The sequence below is a fragment of the Belonocnema kinseyi genome, chromosome 2, assembly GCF_010883055.1.
Source record: "Belonocnema kinseyi isolate 2016_QV_RU_SX_M_011 chromosome 2, B_treatae_v1, whole genome shotgun sequence".
Lineage (NCBI taxonomy): Eukaryota > Metazoa > Arthropoda > Insecta > Hymenoptera > Cynipidae > Belonocnema > Belonocnema kinseyi.
In genome coordinates this window covers 121,153,916-121,172,142 of record NC_046658.1, presented here as the reverse complement: position 1 = coordinate 121,172,142, position 18,227 = coordinate 121,153,916, and the positions used below count along the sequence as shown (strand labels likewise).

Sequence of the window (18,227 nt, the reverse complement as noted above, 5' to 3'; positions counted from 1 at the left end):
GAAGATTTAAACAATTAAAAATTAAAAGCATTTGAAGGTGAACATTTTCGATAAAAAATAATTTTATTCTATCAACTGTAAATATAAATAAATAAATTATTTTTAAAATGGATCTGTACTCTAAGCATAGAAATCTGAACAATAATTGGTTTGGCCAAGCAATTCTAGATCTGTTCAGAGTTTCAGGTATTCCTTTATATTATTTTTTTATATTAAATTTAATAAATAAATTTATTAATATATTATTTCTATAAATTTTTTTAACCATTTATAAATGTAAACGTGCGTTTTACTATTTTCAACTTAAAAATAAATTCATAATAATATAGTCATAATTAAAGGTTTTTCTTAAATTTAATATATTGTGAGTCTAAATTATTTAATTTTTATCCCATTTCATTTGAAATTTCTTAATGTAGACAAAGAATAAGTATTTAATATTTAGCAATATTTCACTGCTCATTTTAGACAAGTAAATTGAAACGAAATATTTAGATTTTTGAAGACCTTTAAAACTTTTAGCGTTGTAATTTTAAATGTTCTATTTAAAAAGTGTTTAATTTATAAGTGAAATTTTTAAATTTTGAGGCATAAATAACAATTGAATAGTTATTTTTCGTAGAAAAAATTTGAGTAATTTTAAGAGATATTTAGAAGTTTTGAAAAGATTTTAAATTATTTCAAGTAATTTTAACGAAGTGTGTTAACATTTTTTTCAGAACTTCTGAAAATATTTTTTAATTAATCGAATTTTCCATGCAATTTTTGAAAATCCTGAAAGTCTTAAACTTTCTTTTACAATAATTTTTCAAAGTGAAATCTCAATTTTCCTAAGAATCTTAAAAATTTTTTATATTTTTTTGCAGTCTTTCTAAATTCTTTAAAAAATTATAAATTTTTTGTTGGAAATCTGAAAAAATCTACATTTTATTTTAATTTCGGATGTAAGTATTTGAAATTATTTCAAGTTCTAAATTTAATTCGAATTTTTTTAAAATTCTAAATATCTCTTAAAATTACTCTAACATTTTTACAAATAATAAATTTTATACTGATATTTATAAATTCATTTTTTTTTTAATTTGCAGGATTTTCTAAAAGTTATAGAAAAAAAAATTCAATATTCAAAAGTTCCGACAAAAGTTCCAAAATTATTTTGAATTTGGAAAAATTTAAAATCACTTCCAGATTTCTCAAGATTTTGAAATAAAATGTTGAATCTTTTAAAGGATGCCGAGACTATTTAAAATTAAAATAATTTAACTTCTAATTACAGAAATGTCAAGTTTAAACAATTATTTTTCAATTTTTAATGTGTCTAGCTTAAAATTACTTAAAATAATATCATTTTTTAAAATTTTAAAGTTCATTGCTTGATTCTTTAATTTAGAGTATTGAAAATGTTAACGTGGATTTACATTTTTGGAACTTAATCTGAATCTTTTAACTCTATAATTGATCAAAGTTCTAAATTTTGCAGCTTATTTGCATTTCATTTAACATTGTTTAATTGAAAAGTGTTAGTACCTTCCATTTGGTACGTGTAAATTTTTGAGCATTTGAATACACAATTTTTAAATTTAAAAACTTTTAAACTTAAATTTTAAAAGTTTGGAATTCAAGTGTTCCACTTTGAATGCTTTAATTTGTTGTTTATTGTTTATTACTTTATATAGAAAAACGTTTGCGAATCGGGAAAAACCTGGGCATTTTTTTGTATTTGATTAAAACGGCCACCCTTTGCCCTGTATTATAAATATTCCTTATTGCTGGTTCAGAACTGTGTTGCAAGTATAATTCATTCTAATTTGCGCAGATATGCGAACAACTGCAGCTTCAAGAAAGCCGTCGCCGACTTTGAGGATGCCCTGAAATATAATCCAACTCATGCAAACGCTCGCAAATATATGTCGGAGACACTTGTGGCTATGGGGCGAAGCTTTGAGGACGAGGAGAAGTTTGAGGAAGCACAAAAGGCCTATGAGGACTGTCTGACCATCACTCCGTACCATGAGGAGGCGAAAAATTCGATCGAGTACATAAAGAAGAGAATGCTCGGCGGAGGGGCCGTGAATCCTGTCGAGAAATTCGAGTCTTTTGAGGTGGAGAACGGAAATGAGAATGGCAAAGTGGAGAAGAAAAAGCGGAAGAAGGATCGGAAGTCGAGGTCGAAGAAAAGGCAGAGGTGGAGTTCAAGTTCGAGCTCTTCAACGAGTGGATCCTCGAGTTCGTCGAGCTCGGAATCGAGCAGTTCATCGTCATCGGGAAGTTCGCGTTCTGCCTCCCGATCATCGTCTCGTAAGAAGAAACAGAAGAAGGAACGAGGCTCTCTGTCGCCACTGAGCAAACGAATGAATCAGTACAATAATCCGCCACCAGCCAGCTCATTGCCTGAAATGTTGGCTTCTGACTCGAGAGCGGGCACCGAAGGTTTCGAGATGCTGGTGCGCAAATTCCTGCATCAGACCAAGGATGAGTCCGATTATGAAGAAAAGGTAAGTGAAATAAGTTGAAAAAGAATGAGAGAAGTAAACGAATTTTAGAAAGGAGGAATTTAATTAGAAAACCGGGGCAAACTTGTTCAAGACAAAAGACGAATATTCTTGACAAAAATTGAATTTTCCAACAAAATTATATGACTAGCAAAAAATTAATTTTCTACGAAACTGATGAATTGTCAACCAACAAAGATAAAATTTAAACCCAAGAAGATGTTTTTTTTTTTTTTTTGACGAAAAAAGAAGATTTTTCAAATACAGATCAATCTTTAAAAAAAATGGAATAGTTGTATTTTCAGTTAAAAAATTAATTTTAAACCGAAAAAAGTGTAAAAAATGTACTTCAACTTTTAACCAAGTAGTTGAATTTTCAGATAAAAAACATAACTCGGATTCTTGTACGTAATTTTTAGTTTCCAGAAATATTTTGCTAGTTAATGGCAGTAGTGTGGTGGCAACTTGAGCGGTAAAAATTGGGAATTTAATTGAAACCCGGGAATTTACTCCTGATCGCAGTAAAATTCAAGTTTTGATTATTTCAAAAATTTTGATCAATTTAGAAAATAATTATCCTGACTTAGAACAGGGAATTTTAGAAAATAAATAATATCGTTTTTATTTTGGGACATTGAGTTTCCCTTGTCCAAATTTTAGATAAAAAAAATACTTGAAGTAGTTTTCAGGGTAGATGTAGTATTTTCAAAAGACATATTTCTGAATTATAATAGAAAATTTTGTTACATTGTTCGTTGCGAATTCATATTTTTTTAGTTAAAAAATCATTTTTTTAACTAGAAGTTTAACTATTCCAGTAGAAAAATCAACTACTTCGCTGAAAATCTTTTTGTCTCTACTAAGAAATAGATTTTCAACAGAAAATTTAACTATTCGATTTTTACTTGAAAATTGTTCTTTTCTAGTTCAAAATTCAACAATTTGGATGAAAACTTGTCTTTTTTACGTAAAACTTCAACTGTTTCGTTGGAAATTTACGTATTTTGTTAAAAGTCGATTTTTTGGGTATAAAATGATATTTTTCTTTGGAAAATTCTTCTATTTGGTAAATAATGCAAGTATTCCATTCAAATAATTATTTTTTTATTTAAAAATTCATTTTTTATGTTAGAAATAAAATTACTTGGTTGAATTTGATTAAATTTAATTAAGAATTCATTTCTTTTGTTGAAATATGAGCTGTTTGATTGAAAACTTGTTTTTTCTTTGGCTGAAAAGGATTTTTTTCTGACTAAAATGTAACAACTTTGTTGAAAATTAGTTTCTTTTTACATTCTCATCATTTATGATTGAGAAAGTATTAGAATTGTCGGAAATTTGACATCACACTTTTTCAACGGATCTCCACGTTTCGAGACCCCCTGAATCCGAAAATCAGGTTTTTACGATGGCGTCTGTCTGTCCGTCCGTCCGTCTGTCTTTTTGAGACCACTTTTTTCTGCATTTGAAAATTCTATGTACGGATATTTATAGTATTAAAAAGTCCAAATAATTTATTCTTATGACTTTTTTCGATAAAAATAAAATTCTCAGAGTTATATCGTTTTAAAAATTTTTTTAATTAACCGAAAATCAAAATTTGAAGCCGAAAAACGCACGATATGAAAAAAAGTCGAAAGGAGAAAAAAATTTATTTTTGAAAGCTATAAAAGATGATCATAACAATTTTTTGGATTTTCTTCAGAAATCGAAAATTCAAATTTATATTGCACAAAAAATAATGCACAAAAAAATTCTATTTTGTGGACAAACTATGTAGGATACGAAAAAATATAAATTAACACAAATGGTTATCCCAAAAAATATCTACAGTTTCGTTAAGAATCATATCTTAATAGGACGCCTACTTTTTGTGTTATTCGTTAAAAATAACGTTGAGAAAAAATGAAATAAAAAAAAAATGTGTGGAAAAGCGGCGAAAGTTATGAGAAAAAAATCCAATAAAACCTGTTTACAAATTTATAATGCATATAAATACTGCCATCTAAAAGAGATCTTTTTGATCAAGTTTTTTTTGAAGCATTCCAAATGCAAAGAATAAATAAAAAACTTGCGAGCGAAGGGAGCCGCGCGATTAGCGCGCGATGAGAATGTGCCCGCGAAGCGGGCAGATTTTTTGATTAAATATTATTTTATTTTTTAAACTGAAAATGTATCTCTTATTCCAATTAAATATTCCATTATTTTATTTGAAAATTCGTCTCATTTCTCTCATATTCTTTGATTGAAAATTCACCTTTTTGGTCAAAAATTCAACAATTCCACTTAAAGAGTTACAATTTGAGTTGAACATTCATCAATTTGATTGAAAATGTAACTATTTTTTTAAAGTTAATTTTTTTTGTGGAATGTAATTTTTTCAACTGAAAATTTAACTTATTCCAATTGAATATTCCATTGTTTTAGTTTAAAATTTACGTGTTTGGTTGAACATTAATCTTTTTAAGTTAAAATTTAATTATTTAAGTTTTGGTGGACAATTTCTTCTTTGGGGAAAATTAATTTTTTTATTGATAATTCAACTACTTCAGTTGAAAATTGAACCATTTTCTTGAAAATCTGTATTTTTGGTTAAAAATTAATATTTTTTAGCGAAAAATGTAAGTATTTATTTCACACTTAATTTATTTTGCAATCTTTTGCCCTGTTGTGTTAAAATATGTTTAGAATGAACGCCACGAATAAAAATAAATGTGTTCGTTTGGCATAAAATATGAATAAATTGTTTATACAAATTTTTGAGCCTCCAAGCCAAAGGACGAATTTTCTCGAAAAAATTAAATTTTCAAACAAAAAAAAATGTCTTTTAAGCAAAAAAAAATTAATTTTCCACGAAATTCATTTGTTTGCATAAAAAGAAGATTTTTTAACTAAAGAAGATCAATTTTGAAAAAAATGAAAAAGTTAACTTAAAAAAAAGTTAAACTTTCAACCAAAGAGATAAAGTTTCAACTAAAAATATCAATTTTCAACGAAAAAAGACCTATTTGTAGAAAACAATCTGAGTAAGTTTAAGAGATATTAAGAGTTTTGAAAAGATTCATAATTATCATGCAAATTTTTAAAGGTTCCATAAAAAATCTTCCAGATTCTTTTTTGAAAATTATGTAAATCTTTTAAAACTTTTTAAAATACTCTCTTAAAATAATTTTTTAAAATGATAAATTATTTTCAATTTTCCCCAGGAGTTTTCTTCTACAAATAATGAATGTGCTATTGTTATTTATACACCAATATTTTAAGGAATTTTTTTAAAATTTGCAGAATTTCCTAAAAATTCTTGGAAAAATTCAATTAAGTGTAAAAGATATTTAGAAGTTCTAGAACTAAATTTCAAACATAATTTTAAATTTGAAAAAATTTAACAAACTTCCAAACTTACCAAGATTTTGAAGCTTTTCAAGGATGTTTAAACTATTTAAAATAAAAATAATTGAACTTCTAATTTAAGAAGTGCTCCGTTAAATAAATTTGACTTTTTTAATTATTAATGTTTCTACACGGAGAGAAAATTTGAGAGATTAATTCACGGAACTGCTCCTTGATTTTGTCGCACCTTTGGCGCGAGAAATAAAATCTCGCAACTTCCGTGAATTAATCTCTTAAAATTTCTATCCGTGTAGCTGAAAATTTCTTAAAATATTATAATTTTGAAAATATTCTCATTTATTGATTAATTTTTTAATTAAGAGCATTAAAAATGATAATCTGGGTTTAAATTCTTCAATATTGGGCCAATTAAAATATCAGTTTACAATGCTCAATTCAAAAATCTTCTACTTTAAAATTTTCCATTTAAAATTTGTATTTTTATTTGAAAAATTAAAAAATGCAGTCTTTAACTCATAAGAATTAAAAATCAAAAGCGTTTGAAGTTGCAAATTTTTTATAAAAATCGTTTTAAGTTTATCAACTATAAGTATAAATAAATTATTTTTGAAAGAAAACAGTAATTGTTTTGTCAAAACGATTCTAAACCCGTTAAAAATAAAAAATGTACAGATTTTAAAGTTAAAAAAACCTCCGATTGAAACTTTATAAACTATTTTTAACTTAAAAATAACTTCATAATATTGTATTTGTAATTTAAGGCTTCCACTAAATTTAAAATATTGTTTCAGTCTAAAATATTCCATCTAAAATTAAGAATTTTTTAATGAAGAAGAATAATTATTTAATATTTAGCAATATTTGACTGTTCATTTATGAAGATTCAATTGAAACCATATATTTAAAAGTAAACAATCTTAAACTGAATTTTTTGACATAAAAAGTCTGAAATCGTTAGAATTTCGAAGAGCTTTAAACTTTAAGAGATATTCAGAAGTTTTGAAAAGATTAAAAATTTATTTAAAAATTAAAATGTTTTCAAATAATTTAAATTAAGCGTGTACCGACAAAAAAAACAAAAAATGTAGATTTTCGCAGGTTTCAATAATAAGTAGAAACTTTATAAGAATTGGGAAAGGATTCGCAAGAAAAAAAATATTTTCGCAAGATTGCGAGGATAATTTTAAATTATTTATCATTTTGGAATATTATTTTAAAGAATATTCAAAAAGATTTTGAAAGATTTCTAAAATTGTTAAAAAAACAATCTCGGGGATTTTTAGAATTTTTTTTTAAACATGCAAGAGTTTCTAAAAATTCAAATTTAAAAATTATTTTATAGTTGAATAAAGTAAGAACGACTTCTAGACTTCTGAAGATTTTCAAATGCAATTTTGAAGCTTTTCAAGGATATTTAAATTACTTGAATGAAAATAATTTAGCTGCTAATTTTAGAAGCGTTCAGTTTTAAGAAATTTATTTTTTCAATTTTTAACGTTTCTAACTTAAAATTGATTCTTTAATTTAGAACATTCTTTGAACTCATTAATTTTTAAAAGTTAAAAATTCTTGCAGTCTATTGGAATTTCATTTAAAATGTTCAATTGAAAAGTGTTTAGTACCTTCCATTTTTTGCGTGTAAATTATTGAGAAATTGAGTACATTTTTAAATTCAAAAACTTTTAAACGTCAATTTTAAAAGCTAAAAATTCAAGCGTTCCATTTAAATGTTTTAATTTGTAGTTCATTTTTTTAATTGCAAATGGAAAAAATGTTTAGCTTTAGAGTTTGAATTTTTAAATTTTATGGAACGTGAAAAGTGTTTGGGAACCGTGAAATAACCAGGAATTTTTTTTCGATTAAAAACGCCACCCTAAATCAAGGGTCTCCAGAATCCACAGGTGCAGCGTGACTTTTTCAATATCTACCAATTTTTTCGAAGGGAAACTGAGAGGACAATTTTTGACCGTTTTGAAAAAAATCCCAGTTGGAAGGGCTCGGAGAATCCTTTTTTCTGGTATAACTTCACAGAGCTTGAAATGCAAAGTATTTTATTTGAAGTATTTGAACTAAGCAATTGCCGATAATTGTCCTTAAATAAATGTTTTCGACATTAATAATACTAAATAATTAAAAAATACTAATAATAATACAAATAAGTGGTTAAAAAATAAATTCAAGACGTTTAAAATTTTAGAGTTTTTTTTCTAATCGAGAATCTGTAAATAAAATTATTTCAGAATAAAATTTCGAAAATAGAAAAAATAAAAAATTTACAAAATTAATTACTTAAAATTCAATAGAATTGAAATTGCATTACCGCTTTTAAATAAAAATAATTTTTAATTTGATACTACTTTAAAGTATATTGAATGTTTCAAAGTCAAAGCTGCTTCAATTGTAGAATTTTAAATTCTTATTTAAAAAAATTAAAATTGAATTTATCTAAGATAAAAAATTAATTTTTCGTAATTTTTACCTGTCAAAATGTAAATTTTTTAAATTATAAACCATTATCGCAACTGCAGGGGGGAAATTCTTTGCATTGGTATTAACAGATCGTAAAAGTGGTAATTTATTTATTTGTTGTGTCTATTACATATAATAATATAATCAATTATTTAAGTCCATTAAAAAAAATTTTAAACTGTTAATATTGGGAAATTTGTTATTATGGATTTTAAAATTAATTATGTTTGTTTCTTGCTACTTTTTGATTGAATTTGAAAATAAAAATTTCAATTATTTATAAACAAAACAATATTTAGGGAATTTAAATTGTGAATATAAAAAATGGCAATTGTTTTGTATATTTTATTTAGCAATATTAAAGTAACGAAAACTAAACATTCTTAATTTTATTTCATAATTATCAATTTTAGCGTGAAGTTTCGAATAGAAATAAGGGTCTCGAGTTTAGGGTTTTCTAGCGACAAAAAATAAGGTGATGAAGGGTTTTGACAGTTATGGGTCAAAACTGAGTAGTATTTTGGATAATAAAATATTGTTTTCTTCTTTTTTCATGTAGGTGAGGATATTGCTGGAGGAAACTACAAGGTGGAAGAAAGAAAGAGGTGGTGAGAGGGGTGAGAAGGAAGGGGAAAAGTCGAAAAAGAAAAAAAAGAAGGAAAGGAAAACTAAAGATAAGGATAAGGAAGATAAGAGGAGTCGAAGAAAGAAAAAGAAGGAAGAGCGTAAGAAGCGTAAGAGTAGTAAAGATAAGCTTGACAGGAATCTTGAAGTTTTGAAAAACTCTTCATCGCCAGATTTGGAACAACTGCAGTCCAAGCTGAGCGCTTATTACGCAAAGGTTGGGAAAGATTCACATATTCCCAAGAGGTTAGTGCTTTTTTAATGAAATTTTTTTCTATTTATCCAGGGTTTTAGAGCCCTGGAAATCCTTGAGAAGGTCCTGGAATTTTTATTCCTTTAAAGAAAAAATAAGTTTTTTAAACTTATTTTCGAAAATCTTTCACTTTACACACATTTTTAGTTTATCAACTGTGAATATAAATTAATTATTTTTAAAATTAAGTTGTACCTTATGATTTAAAAAGTAAATAATAATTTATTTTACAAGACGATTAGAATTTTTATTTTTTTAACTTTAAAAATAAACTGTTTTTGAAACTGTTCAGTTAAAGTCAGTTATTATAAATTAAATATTCAAAACTAAACTTTGAACGTTACAAATTTAATTGTTCTATTAAAAAAAATTTAATTTGTGTAAGTCAAATGATTGAATTTTGATGTATTGAACACCTATTATTCTTAAAAAGAAGTCAAGTAAGTTGAAGAGATATTTAAAAATTTTTTTTAAATTCAAAAATTAAGTTACAATTTCAAATTATTTCAAATAATTTAATCGAATTGTCTACGTGTAGATTTCGAAAAAAAAAAATTTGGAAGCTTTTTAAGAATTTTGAAAGGCTTCAGGCTAATAAAAAACATTTCCTAGGAAAATTTAGAGTGACTTTTTATTTTGAAAAGTTAATTTTAAGATAATATTTGAAAAGATTTAGAAAAATGTACAAAATTATCAATATGAGTATGTAAGGCTTTAAGCAAATTTTTTTTTATTTGGCAGGATTTAAAAAAAAAGTAAGAAAAATTTTAAAGCAAATCCTAATAATTTTAAAAGATGTTGAGAAGTTCTAAACAAATTTTTAAAATAATATAAAATTTGAAAAAATGTAAAACAACGTGTAGATATTTCAAGATTTTGAAATAAAATTTTAAAAACTTTTACGGATTTTTAAAGTAGATCAAATAAAAATAATTTAACTTTTAATTTAGGAATTGTACCGTTTATAAAGAAAATGTAATCGTTCCGTCTTTAATGCTTCTAGCTTAAAATTTTATTTTTGTTTTATGAGAGTTAACTGCATTTAACTTAGAAAATTTCAGTTTTAAAAGTTTAAAATTAATTTTTAGTGCTTTAATTTGCAGCTCAGATTTTATTCCTACAAATGGAAAAAATTTTAACTTTAGAATTCGATTTTTTTAATTTCATTGTCCGTGAAAAGTGTTTGCGAACCAGGAAAAGACCAAGAATTTCTCTTTAATTAAAACGGCCACCCTGAAATCAAAAATATTTCAAAGTTACTCATTTATTCCCTATTTTTGCAATTTTAACAAAAATTTAATTAAAATTTTCCAAACCATTTTATTTGTAACTGTGAATTTTTTGGTGGAAAATGAATTTCTTAACTGAAAGTTTAACTATTTTTTATTATTATTGGTTGAAAATTGACAGTTTTTTGTTGAAAATTCAACTTTTTTTGTAAAAAAATTCGTGGTTTCGGCTGAAAAATTCAATTGTTTTGTTGAATATCTTTCGTTTTGGGTCACAGTTTTTATGATTTTGATAAAAAATTCAACTATTCGGTTGAATTTTTCTTTGTAGAAAATTTACTTCCTTTATTGAAAAATTCATATCACGGTACCATTTGATATTTTTTTAAATTCAAAATTCAACTATTCTATTTTTGAATGAAATCTTTTTTTTTAATTGAAAATTCAACTATTTGGGTAAAAGTTTAAACATTTTGTTAAAAAGTTATTTTTCTGTTTGAAGGTTCATCTCTTTAGTTGGAATTGTAACTGCCTGGTTAAATTTTTTTATTACAAATTAATTTATACCTGAAAATGTGACTTCCATTTTTTGTTGAAAATTGACCTTTTTTCATTAGAAATTCATCTGTATTGGTAGAAAAGTAATCTTTTTCGTTGAAAATTTGTTCTTTTACGATCAAAACTGCAACTGTTTGGTTGAAAATGAATTTTTTATGGAAAATTGATATTTTCGGGTTGTTAATGGAACTGTTTTACAAGAAATTCGTCTTTTGGCTGAAAAGTTCAACAATTTGGATACAATTTTTTTTTCTTGAGTGAAAAGTCTTTTATTTGTTAAAAACGCATCTCTGGTTAAAAATGAAATTATTTCGTTGAAAGTCAATCTTTTTGATAGAGATTTCATATTTGCGGTTGAAAGTTTTTTTATAGAAAATTTTTCTTCTGGGTTGACAATTTGTCTTTTTTGTTTAAAAGTTGGTCAAATTTTTTAGAATTTAATTTTTTTGTTTGCAGATTCATTTCAGTTGTAAATTCATTCCATTTTAAAATGAAACCATTTTATTACAAAAATGTTCCTACTCTAAACTGATCGTTTACATGAAGATCAAAAATTATAGTGAAAATTAGTCGACTATTTTGTTGAAAATTGATTTTGATAGCAAAAAATTCCAACATTCAGTTAAAAATGTAACTATTTTGTTCAAAATTCAATTATTTGGTTAAAAACTCATAATTTTTTCTTGAAAATTCGTCTATGTGGGCAGAAAATTATTTCTTTTGAATTTAAAATTCAACTTTTTTGGTTGAAGTTTAATCATTTTGTATAAAATTCGATCATGTGATAGAAAATTGTTTTTTGTATTTTGAAAATTTAACAATTTGGTTAAAAATTCAACTATTTTGTTCAAAATTTAATCATAATTCAATGAATTAAAATTTTTTAAACCCATTACCTAGAGAATTGAACTCTCTTTGATTATATTAGCAAAAAATTTTGTTTATTTCTACAAGACTTACACTTTCTATGTTGAGTGAAAATTATTTTTTCACTGTAAAAAAAGATAAACAGAAAAATGTTTTTTTGTCCTGGAAAACCTGGAAAAGTCCTGGATTTTTTTAAAACACGCTAGATACTGATTTGTCATTATTTATTTGTTTCGTCTTAATATTATAATAATGCAATGATTCGTTTTATTTTCTAGGTATGCAGTAAATTATAGTGACATGCCTTCTCCTCTCAGTAATGTCGAGAAGATTATGGAAAGTTCCCACCGAGAAGACGATTCCCGGAGAGATCGTGACCGGGAAGAAACAGCCAAGATATATCACGAGAGAGATCCCAGAATGTCCTCTGCACACCAACGAAAAGGTATTTTTAAAATTCTCTACAACTGCTTTCTTTTTAGGCCTCACAGATCTGTCCCTATGTCCCCTATTGTACCCTATATTCAATTTTTTCTGAAATTAATTTTCAGATTAACTCTCGGAGGTTTCAAAATTAAAAATTTTACAATAATTTAGTTTCAAATTCAAATAATTATTCAAAATGACAAAACCATTTTGTTTGCAGGGTGTCTAGTGACCTTGAAAACTTTGAACTCTTCTTGAATTTTTTTGAAACCTTGAGAACCTGGAAATCTCCTTGATTTTTTCCCGAAAACCTTGAATTTTAATTGTTCTTTTTGCTTTTAAAACAGTAATTTTATCGAAATGCGAAGAGTAATTTAAATCTTTTAGCCTATTATGAAAGAAACATCTCGTTTAGAAAAAATCTTGCTGCTGAAAATTTTTTTATCCGTTAAGATATAATTAATCTTTTGCTTATTACTGAATAAATAAAAATATTTCAAGGCACTTTTTGGTGAGATGTTCAACTTGGAATTTATAAAAATTATTAGTTTAAAATTTCGATGTTAATTCAGTTTCAGAATTAGAATAAGCCATGGCCATACAACGGATTTTTCGAGGGGTTGACCACTCGGTTTTTGAGTGTACAACCGATTTTAAAAGGTTACAAAATTTTTCTAAACATTTCAAAATATTTCAAACATTTCAAAATAGTTCATAAGGATTGCACGGGTGTTGAAGATTTATAAAAGGCGCGCACGCCAGATTTCAATAAAGATTTCATAGAAATTTCACAAACATTTTAAAACTTTAAAGATTTTAAGGATTTCAAAAATTTGAAACGATTTCAAGATGTTTTAAAACATTTTAGAAGATTTCAAAATATTCCAAATAATTCAAAGACTACAACGAATACAAAAGATTTTCCAAACAAAGATCCAAGAAAGATTTTATAAACATTTCAAAATATTTCAGAAACATTTCAAGGATTTCAAACATTCAAAAAAGGCGTGTACACAAAATTAAAAAGTTTTCACGAAAATTTCCCAATTATTTCCAACATTTCATAAAGATTTGGAACATTTCACAAAGAGTTAGAACATTTAATAAAGATTTTAAAACTTACAAAAGAATTAAAAGATTTTAAAAAGGGTATATTAAACCACATTGCAAATTTTTTTTTTAAATTTCAAAATTTTTTTTAGGAGATATCAAAAGATTTCACTAATATTTGTAATAATTTAAATAATTCCAACGAATTGACAAAAATTTCAAAAGATTTCACAAAGATTTTGAACATTTCGCTAAGATTTCGAACATTACACAACAATTTTTGAATTTTAAAAAGATTTTAAAGATTTCAAAATATTGCAAAGATTTTAAATAACTTTGAAATATTTTAGGAGATGCCAAAAGATTTTACAAAAGTTTCAAAGATTTCATAAAACATTCATAAAGATTACAAAACAATACGAGAATTTCAACAAGGTTACACCAGATTTAAAGGATTTCAAATCATTTCAAAAATTTTAAACGATTTAAAAATGTTGGATAAGATTTCAAACGATTGCAAATTATTTCTCAAATATTTTAAAGAATACTTAAGGATTTTTAATGATTTCAAAAAGTTTCAAGAAATTTGAAAAGATTTTAATAATTTCAAACGAACAGAAAAGATTTCGCGAACAGAGATTAAAGAAACATTCCAAAAATATTTCCAAGATTTTATAAAGATTAAAAAAATTTTTTAAAAGTTTTCGTAGATTTCAAAGCTTTCAAGGACTTAAAAGGTTTCAACAAGGGTACAGTACAACAGACTTCAAAGATTTGTAATAATTTCAAATATTTTAAACGATATCAAAATTTTTTACAAGATTTCAAATATTCCAGTGATTTCAAATGAATACAAAAGACTTAGAAAAGATTTCACAATTTTTTAAAAGAATTCATAAGATTTCGAAGAATTTCAACAATTTTAAGCGATTTCAAAAGGTTCCAACACATTTGCAAAGATTTCAAAAGACTTTAATGTTTTAAAACAAACACAAAAGATTTCGAGAACAAAGATTAAAGAAAGAGTTCACAAGGATTTCAAAAGTTTCAAGAATTTTAAAGATTTTACAAAAGCTTTGAAAAATGCCAAAAGATTTCACCGAAATTTTAAGCTTTCACAAAGGTTTTTAATACTTCACAAAGATTTCACAAAGATTTCAATGATTTGAACGACATTACAAAGATTTAAAAATATTCCCAAACACAACTCATGTTCCCAAAAAATTTGTTTATTTACGATTTGGCTTTCATAAAAAAATGTTGGCCAATAAAAAATGAAATGGCTCATTTTTTACATGTATGGCAAACGTTTATTTCATTATTTGATGTAAAAAAAAGGAGACCTGGAAAATTTTGATTTCTTGACCTGGAAAACCTGGAAAAGACCTTGAATTTTGTTCCTAAGAATCGCTAGACAACCTGCTTTGCTATTAAACATTCAAAAATTTGATATTAAAGGTCTTGATAGTCAGTTTTGATTTTGACAATTGTAGATGTTAATATAAAGCATTTTCGAACTGCAAAGCATAAAATTGTGCAATTTCAAAAAAATGTAATCATATTACAGCAATATTGGTATTTATTATTTATTTTTATTTACAATGTAATATCTTAAAGTTTTTCGATTTTTTGTTGAAGATTTAAAATAATAAATGATTTCAAATTGAAAAATATTTAACTGGACTTAATACATTAATAAATGATTTTACAAGAATGCAATCAATTATCCTTAATTTCGTTGTATAATTTCGTTATGCAATAACAATTTAAAATTTTAGAAGTTTCGACTTTGAAAGATTTAATTTAGTTTTCAATATTAATTTGTAAAATCTTAATAACTTTGAATTTAGAATTGTTCAAATTCAAAAGTTTTCAATTGTTAATAATTTAATTTTGAACGCTCTTAAGTATAAATAATACAATTTCAATTCCTCTGAATTTTCAATTATTTAATCTTAAAATATTCAATTTCTAAGATTTTGACATCGGCCTGTTTTCTAAATTTTTAATCTGAAATTATTCAGTTTTGTAAATCTTCAATTAAAAATAAAATTGTTTACTTTTCAGGGCTTCGATTTAGAAATCATACAATTGCATTCTTTTTTTTTCTTATTAAATTGTCAAACAAATTTTCAATAATTTTTTTTCTCAGAAACCTTTAATTCCAAATGATTAATTATTGTTAAAAACTGTTTAAACATAATGTTGAAAAATTGGTTTTATACTTGACTTTTGAATTTGAATATTTTTCATATTAGGAAATAAAAATTCAGAGACGGTTTGGATTAAAAATTACACCCTTTTTCGTAGAACATTAACCCTCTGTTTAAATCTAATATTTTGTTGATGATAAGTCAACTAACATATTTTTTAGATGAAAACTATTTTTTCTAAAGATTCGTCGTTTTCATTTGAAAGTCCCTTTTTTGTTGAAATATTGAATCTTTCTTGAATAAAAATGCAAGTCTTTGTTTGAAAATTCAACACTTGTTTTGAAAGTTTATCTTTTTTATTTTAAAATTCGAAATTTACCTGTTTTAGCAGAAATTACATCTTTCTTGGATAAAAATGCAACTGTTTGTTAGAAAATTTCACAATTTTGTTTAGAAGTCTTTACTTTTTGTTTAAGTATTTTTGTGTTGAAAAGAGAACTGAAATCCTTTCTGGATGAAAAATTCACCATTTTTTTCGAAAATCGTTTTTTTATTTAAATTAAAAATTCATCTGTTTTAAGAGAAATTTTATCTGCCTTGTATAAAAATGCAAGTGTTTGGTTAAAAATTTAACTATTTCGTAGAAAATATACTTTTTATTTTAAATTTATATTTTGTTGTTGAAAAATGAATTGAAATCTTTTCTGGATGAAAGTTCAACTTTTAAAAAAGGTAGTTTTTTATTAAAAATGTCTCTGTTTTCAAACTTTATCTATGTTGGTTACAAATGCAGCTATTTGGTACAGAATTCAACTATTTTGTTAAAAATTCATCCTTTTCTGTTAAAAAAAATTCGTCTTTTTGGATTGAAAATTCAATTTTTTATGTAGAAACTTTTTTTTTTACAAAATTGATATTTTGATCTTGAAACGTAAAATGGAATCTTGTTAAGGTGAAAATTCAAAAAAAAAAATCTTTAATAAAAATTCATCTGTTTTAAGAAAATGTTCATCTTATTTGGATAAAAATTCAACCCTTTGGATAGAGAATTCAATTATTTTGTTTAAGTCATTCTTTTTGGTTGAAAAAATTCGTCTCTTTGAATACAAAATTATTTTTTTGCAGAAATTTATTTCTTGTTTAAAAATTCATATTTTGATCATTAAAAGCTGATTATTTAAAACAAAATTTATCTGTTTTAATAGAAAATTTTTTTTCTTGAAAATGCCACTTTTGGTTAAAAATTGTTCTTCCTGGATTCAGTTTTCAACTATTTCGTTTGAAAGATTTAGTTGAATCACTTTGTTAAGAAATCATTTTTGTTGATTAAGATTTATATTTTTTTAGTTGAAAATCCATCTCTTTGGCTAAAATTTTAACTACTTGGATCATAGTTAAACTACATTGTTAAAAAAAATTTTAAATAAAATTACATATAAGATACATTTTTTTAAATTTGACTTTTCCGTTTTCTTACTGTGGATCTTTTTTAGGTAATTTTTTGGATAAAATTGCATCAGTTTCGTGGAAAATTAATTTTTTTCTAAATTCATATTTTTTGTTTGAAAATTTAATTTTTGTAGAGAATATTCATCTTTTGGCTTAAAGGTTCAACAATTTAGATAAAATTATATTTTTTTCTTGAGTGAAAAATCTTTATTTCTTGATAATTGGTATTTTTGGGTTTTAAACTCGTCTTTTTGAGTAAAATTTAATCTTTTATTTGATTTTTTAATTATTTTGTTCAAAATTCAAGTATTTTGTTAAAAGTCATCTTTTATAGTGAAAAAACGTTTCTTTGTATAAAATAAAGTAAAGGAAATGACAGTGAATTTATTTTTTGACCGGGAATTTTATTAATTTTTAGGATTAAATCTGCCTTAAGTTTGATTTCAACAGTTTTTGTCAATAATCAGTTGAATTTTTATTTTTTTAATGATGCTATTATTCAGTTTAAAGACGATTCAAAATGAGTTTACAATTTTAGAATTGCTATATTTTAACGTAAGAGTTTAAACTGTTTAAATTGGAAAGTCTTATGAGTTAAAAAGGGTAAAAACCCGATTGAAACTTTACAAAATATTCTCAATTTTAGAATAACTTCGAAATAATATATACATAATTAGAGTCTTATTTTTTAAAAGTACACTTGGAAAGTTACAATTTCGATTGTACTTAAAAAAAATTTAATTTGCAAGTCAAATTGTCGAATGTTGATGCATAAATAGCAATTGAAAAACTAATATTCTTAGAAAAAAATCGAGGAATTTGAAGAGATATTTAAAATTTTTTTGAGAAATTCTATGTAAAATTAAAACTTGAAATGATTTTAAATAATTTAAACTGGCAAAATACAAAAAAAATGTAAAGGTTCTTTAAGAATTTTGAAAGGCAAAGAAATTTTAAATTATGCAGAAGAATAAAAAACGTTTCTTGGGAAAATTGAAAATGATTATTTATTTTGAAAAATTTATTTTAAGAGAATATTTAGAAAGATTAAGAGGAAAGATTTACAAAATTATCAAAAATAAATGTGGAAGATTTTAAGGAAATTTCATCTTCCTTGAATAAAAATGCGACTGTTGGTTGAAAATCAAACTATTTTTTTAAGAAGTCATACTTTTTGGTTAAAAATTTTACTGTTTTGTCGAAAATCTAACTGTTTCGTAGAAAATTTAATTTTTGTTTTAAATTAATATTTTTTTGTTGAAAAATGAACTGAAATCTTTTAAAATAAGAATTTTAAAAGGCAAAA

The 18,227-nt window shown here is 24.7% G+C and overlaps 1 protein-coding gene across 2 annotated transcripts in view; it reads left to right on the top strand.

The window, feature by feature from the left end:
• The window catches only part of LOC117167112 (tetratricopeptide repeat protein 14 homolog), a 65,007-nt gene that overhangs the window by 43,715 nt on the left and 3,065 nt on the right, over positions 1-18,227 (top strand). For both annotated transcript variants that reach the window (XM_033351768.1, XM_033351769.1), the window contains 3 exons: positions 1,817-2,495; positions 8,872-9,182; positions 12,122-12,288. In XM_033351768.1, the coding sequence (XP_033207659.1) occupies positions 1,817-2,495; positions 8,872-9,182; positions 12,122-12,288 (1,157 nt within the window). The remainder of the gene's footprint in view (positions 1-1,816; positions 2,496-8,871; positions 9,183-12,121; positions 12,289-18,227) is intronic.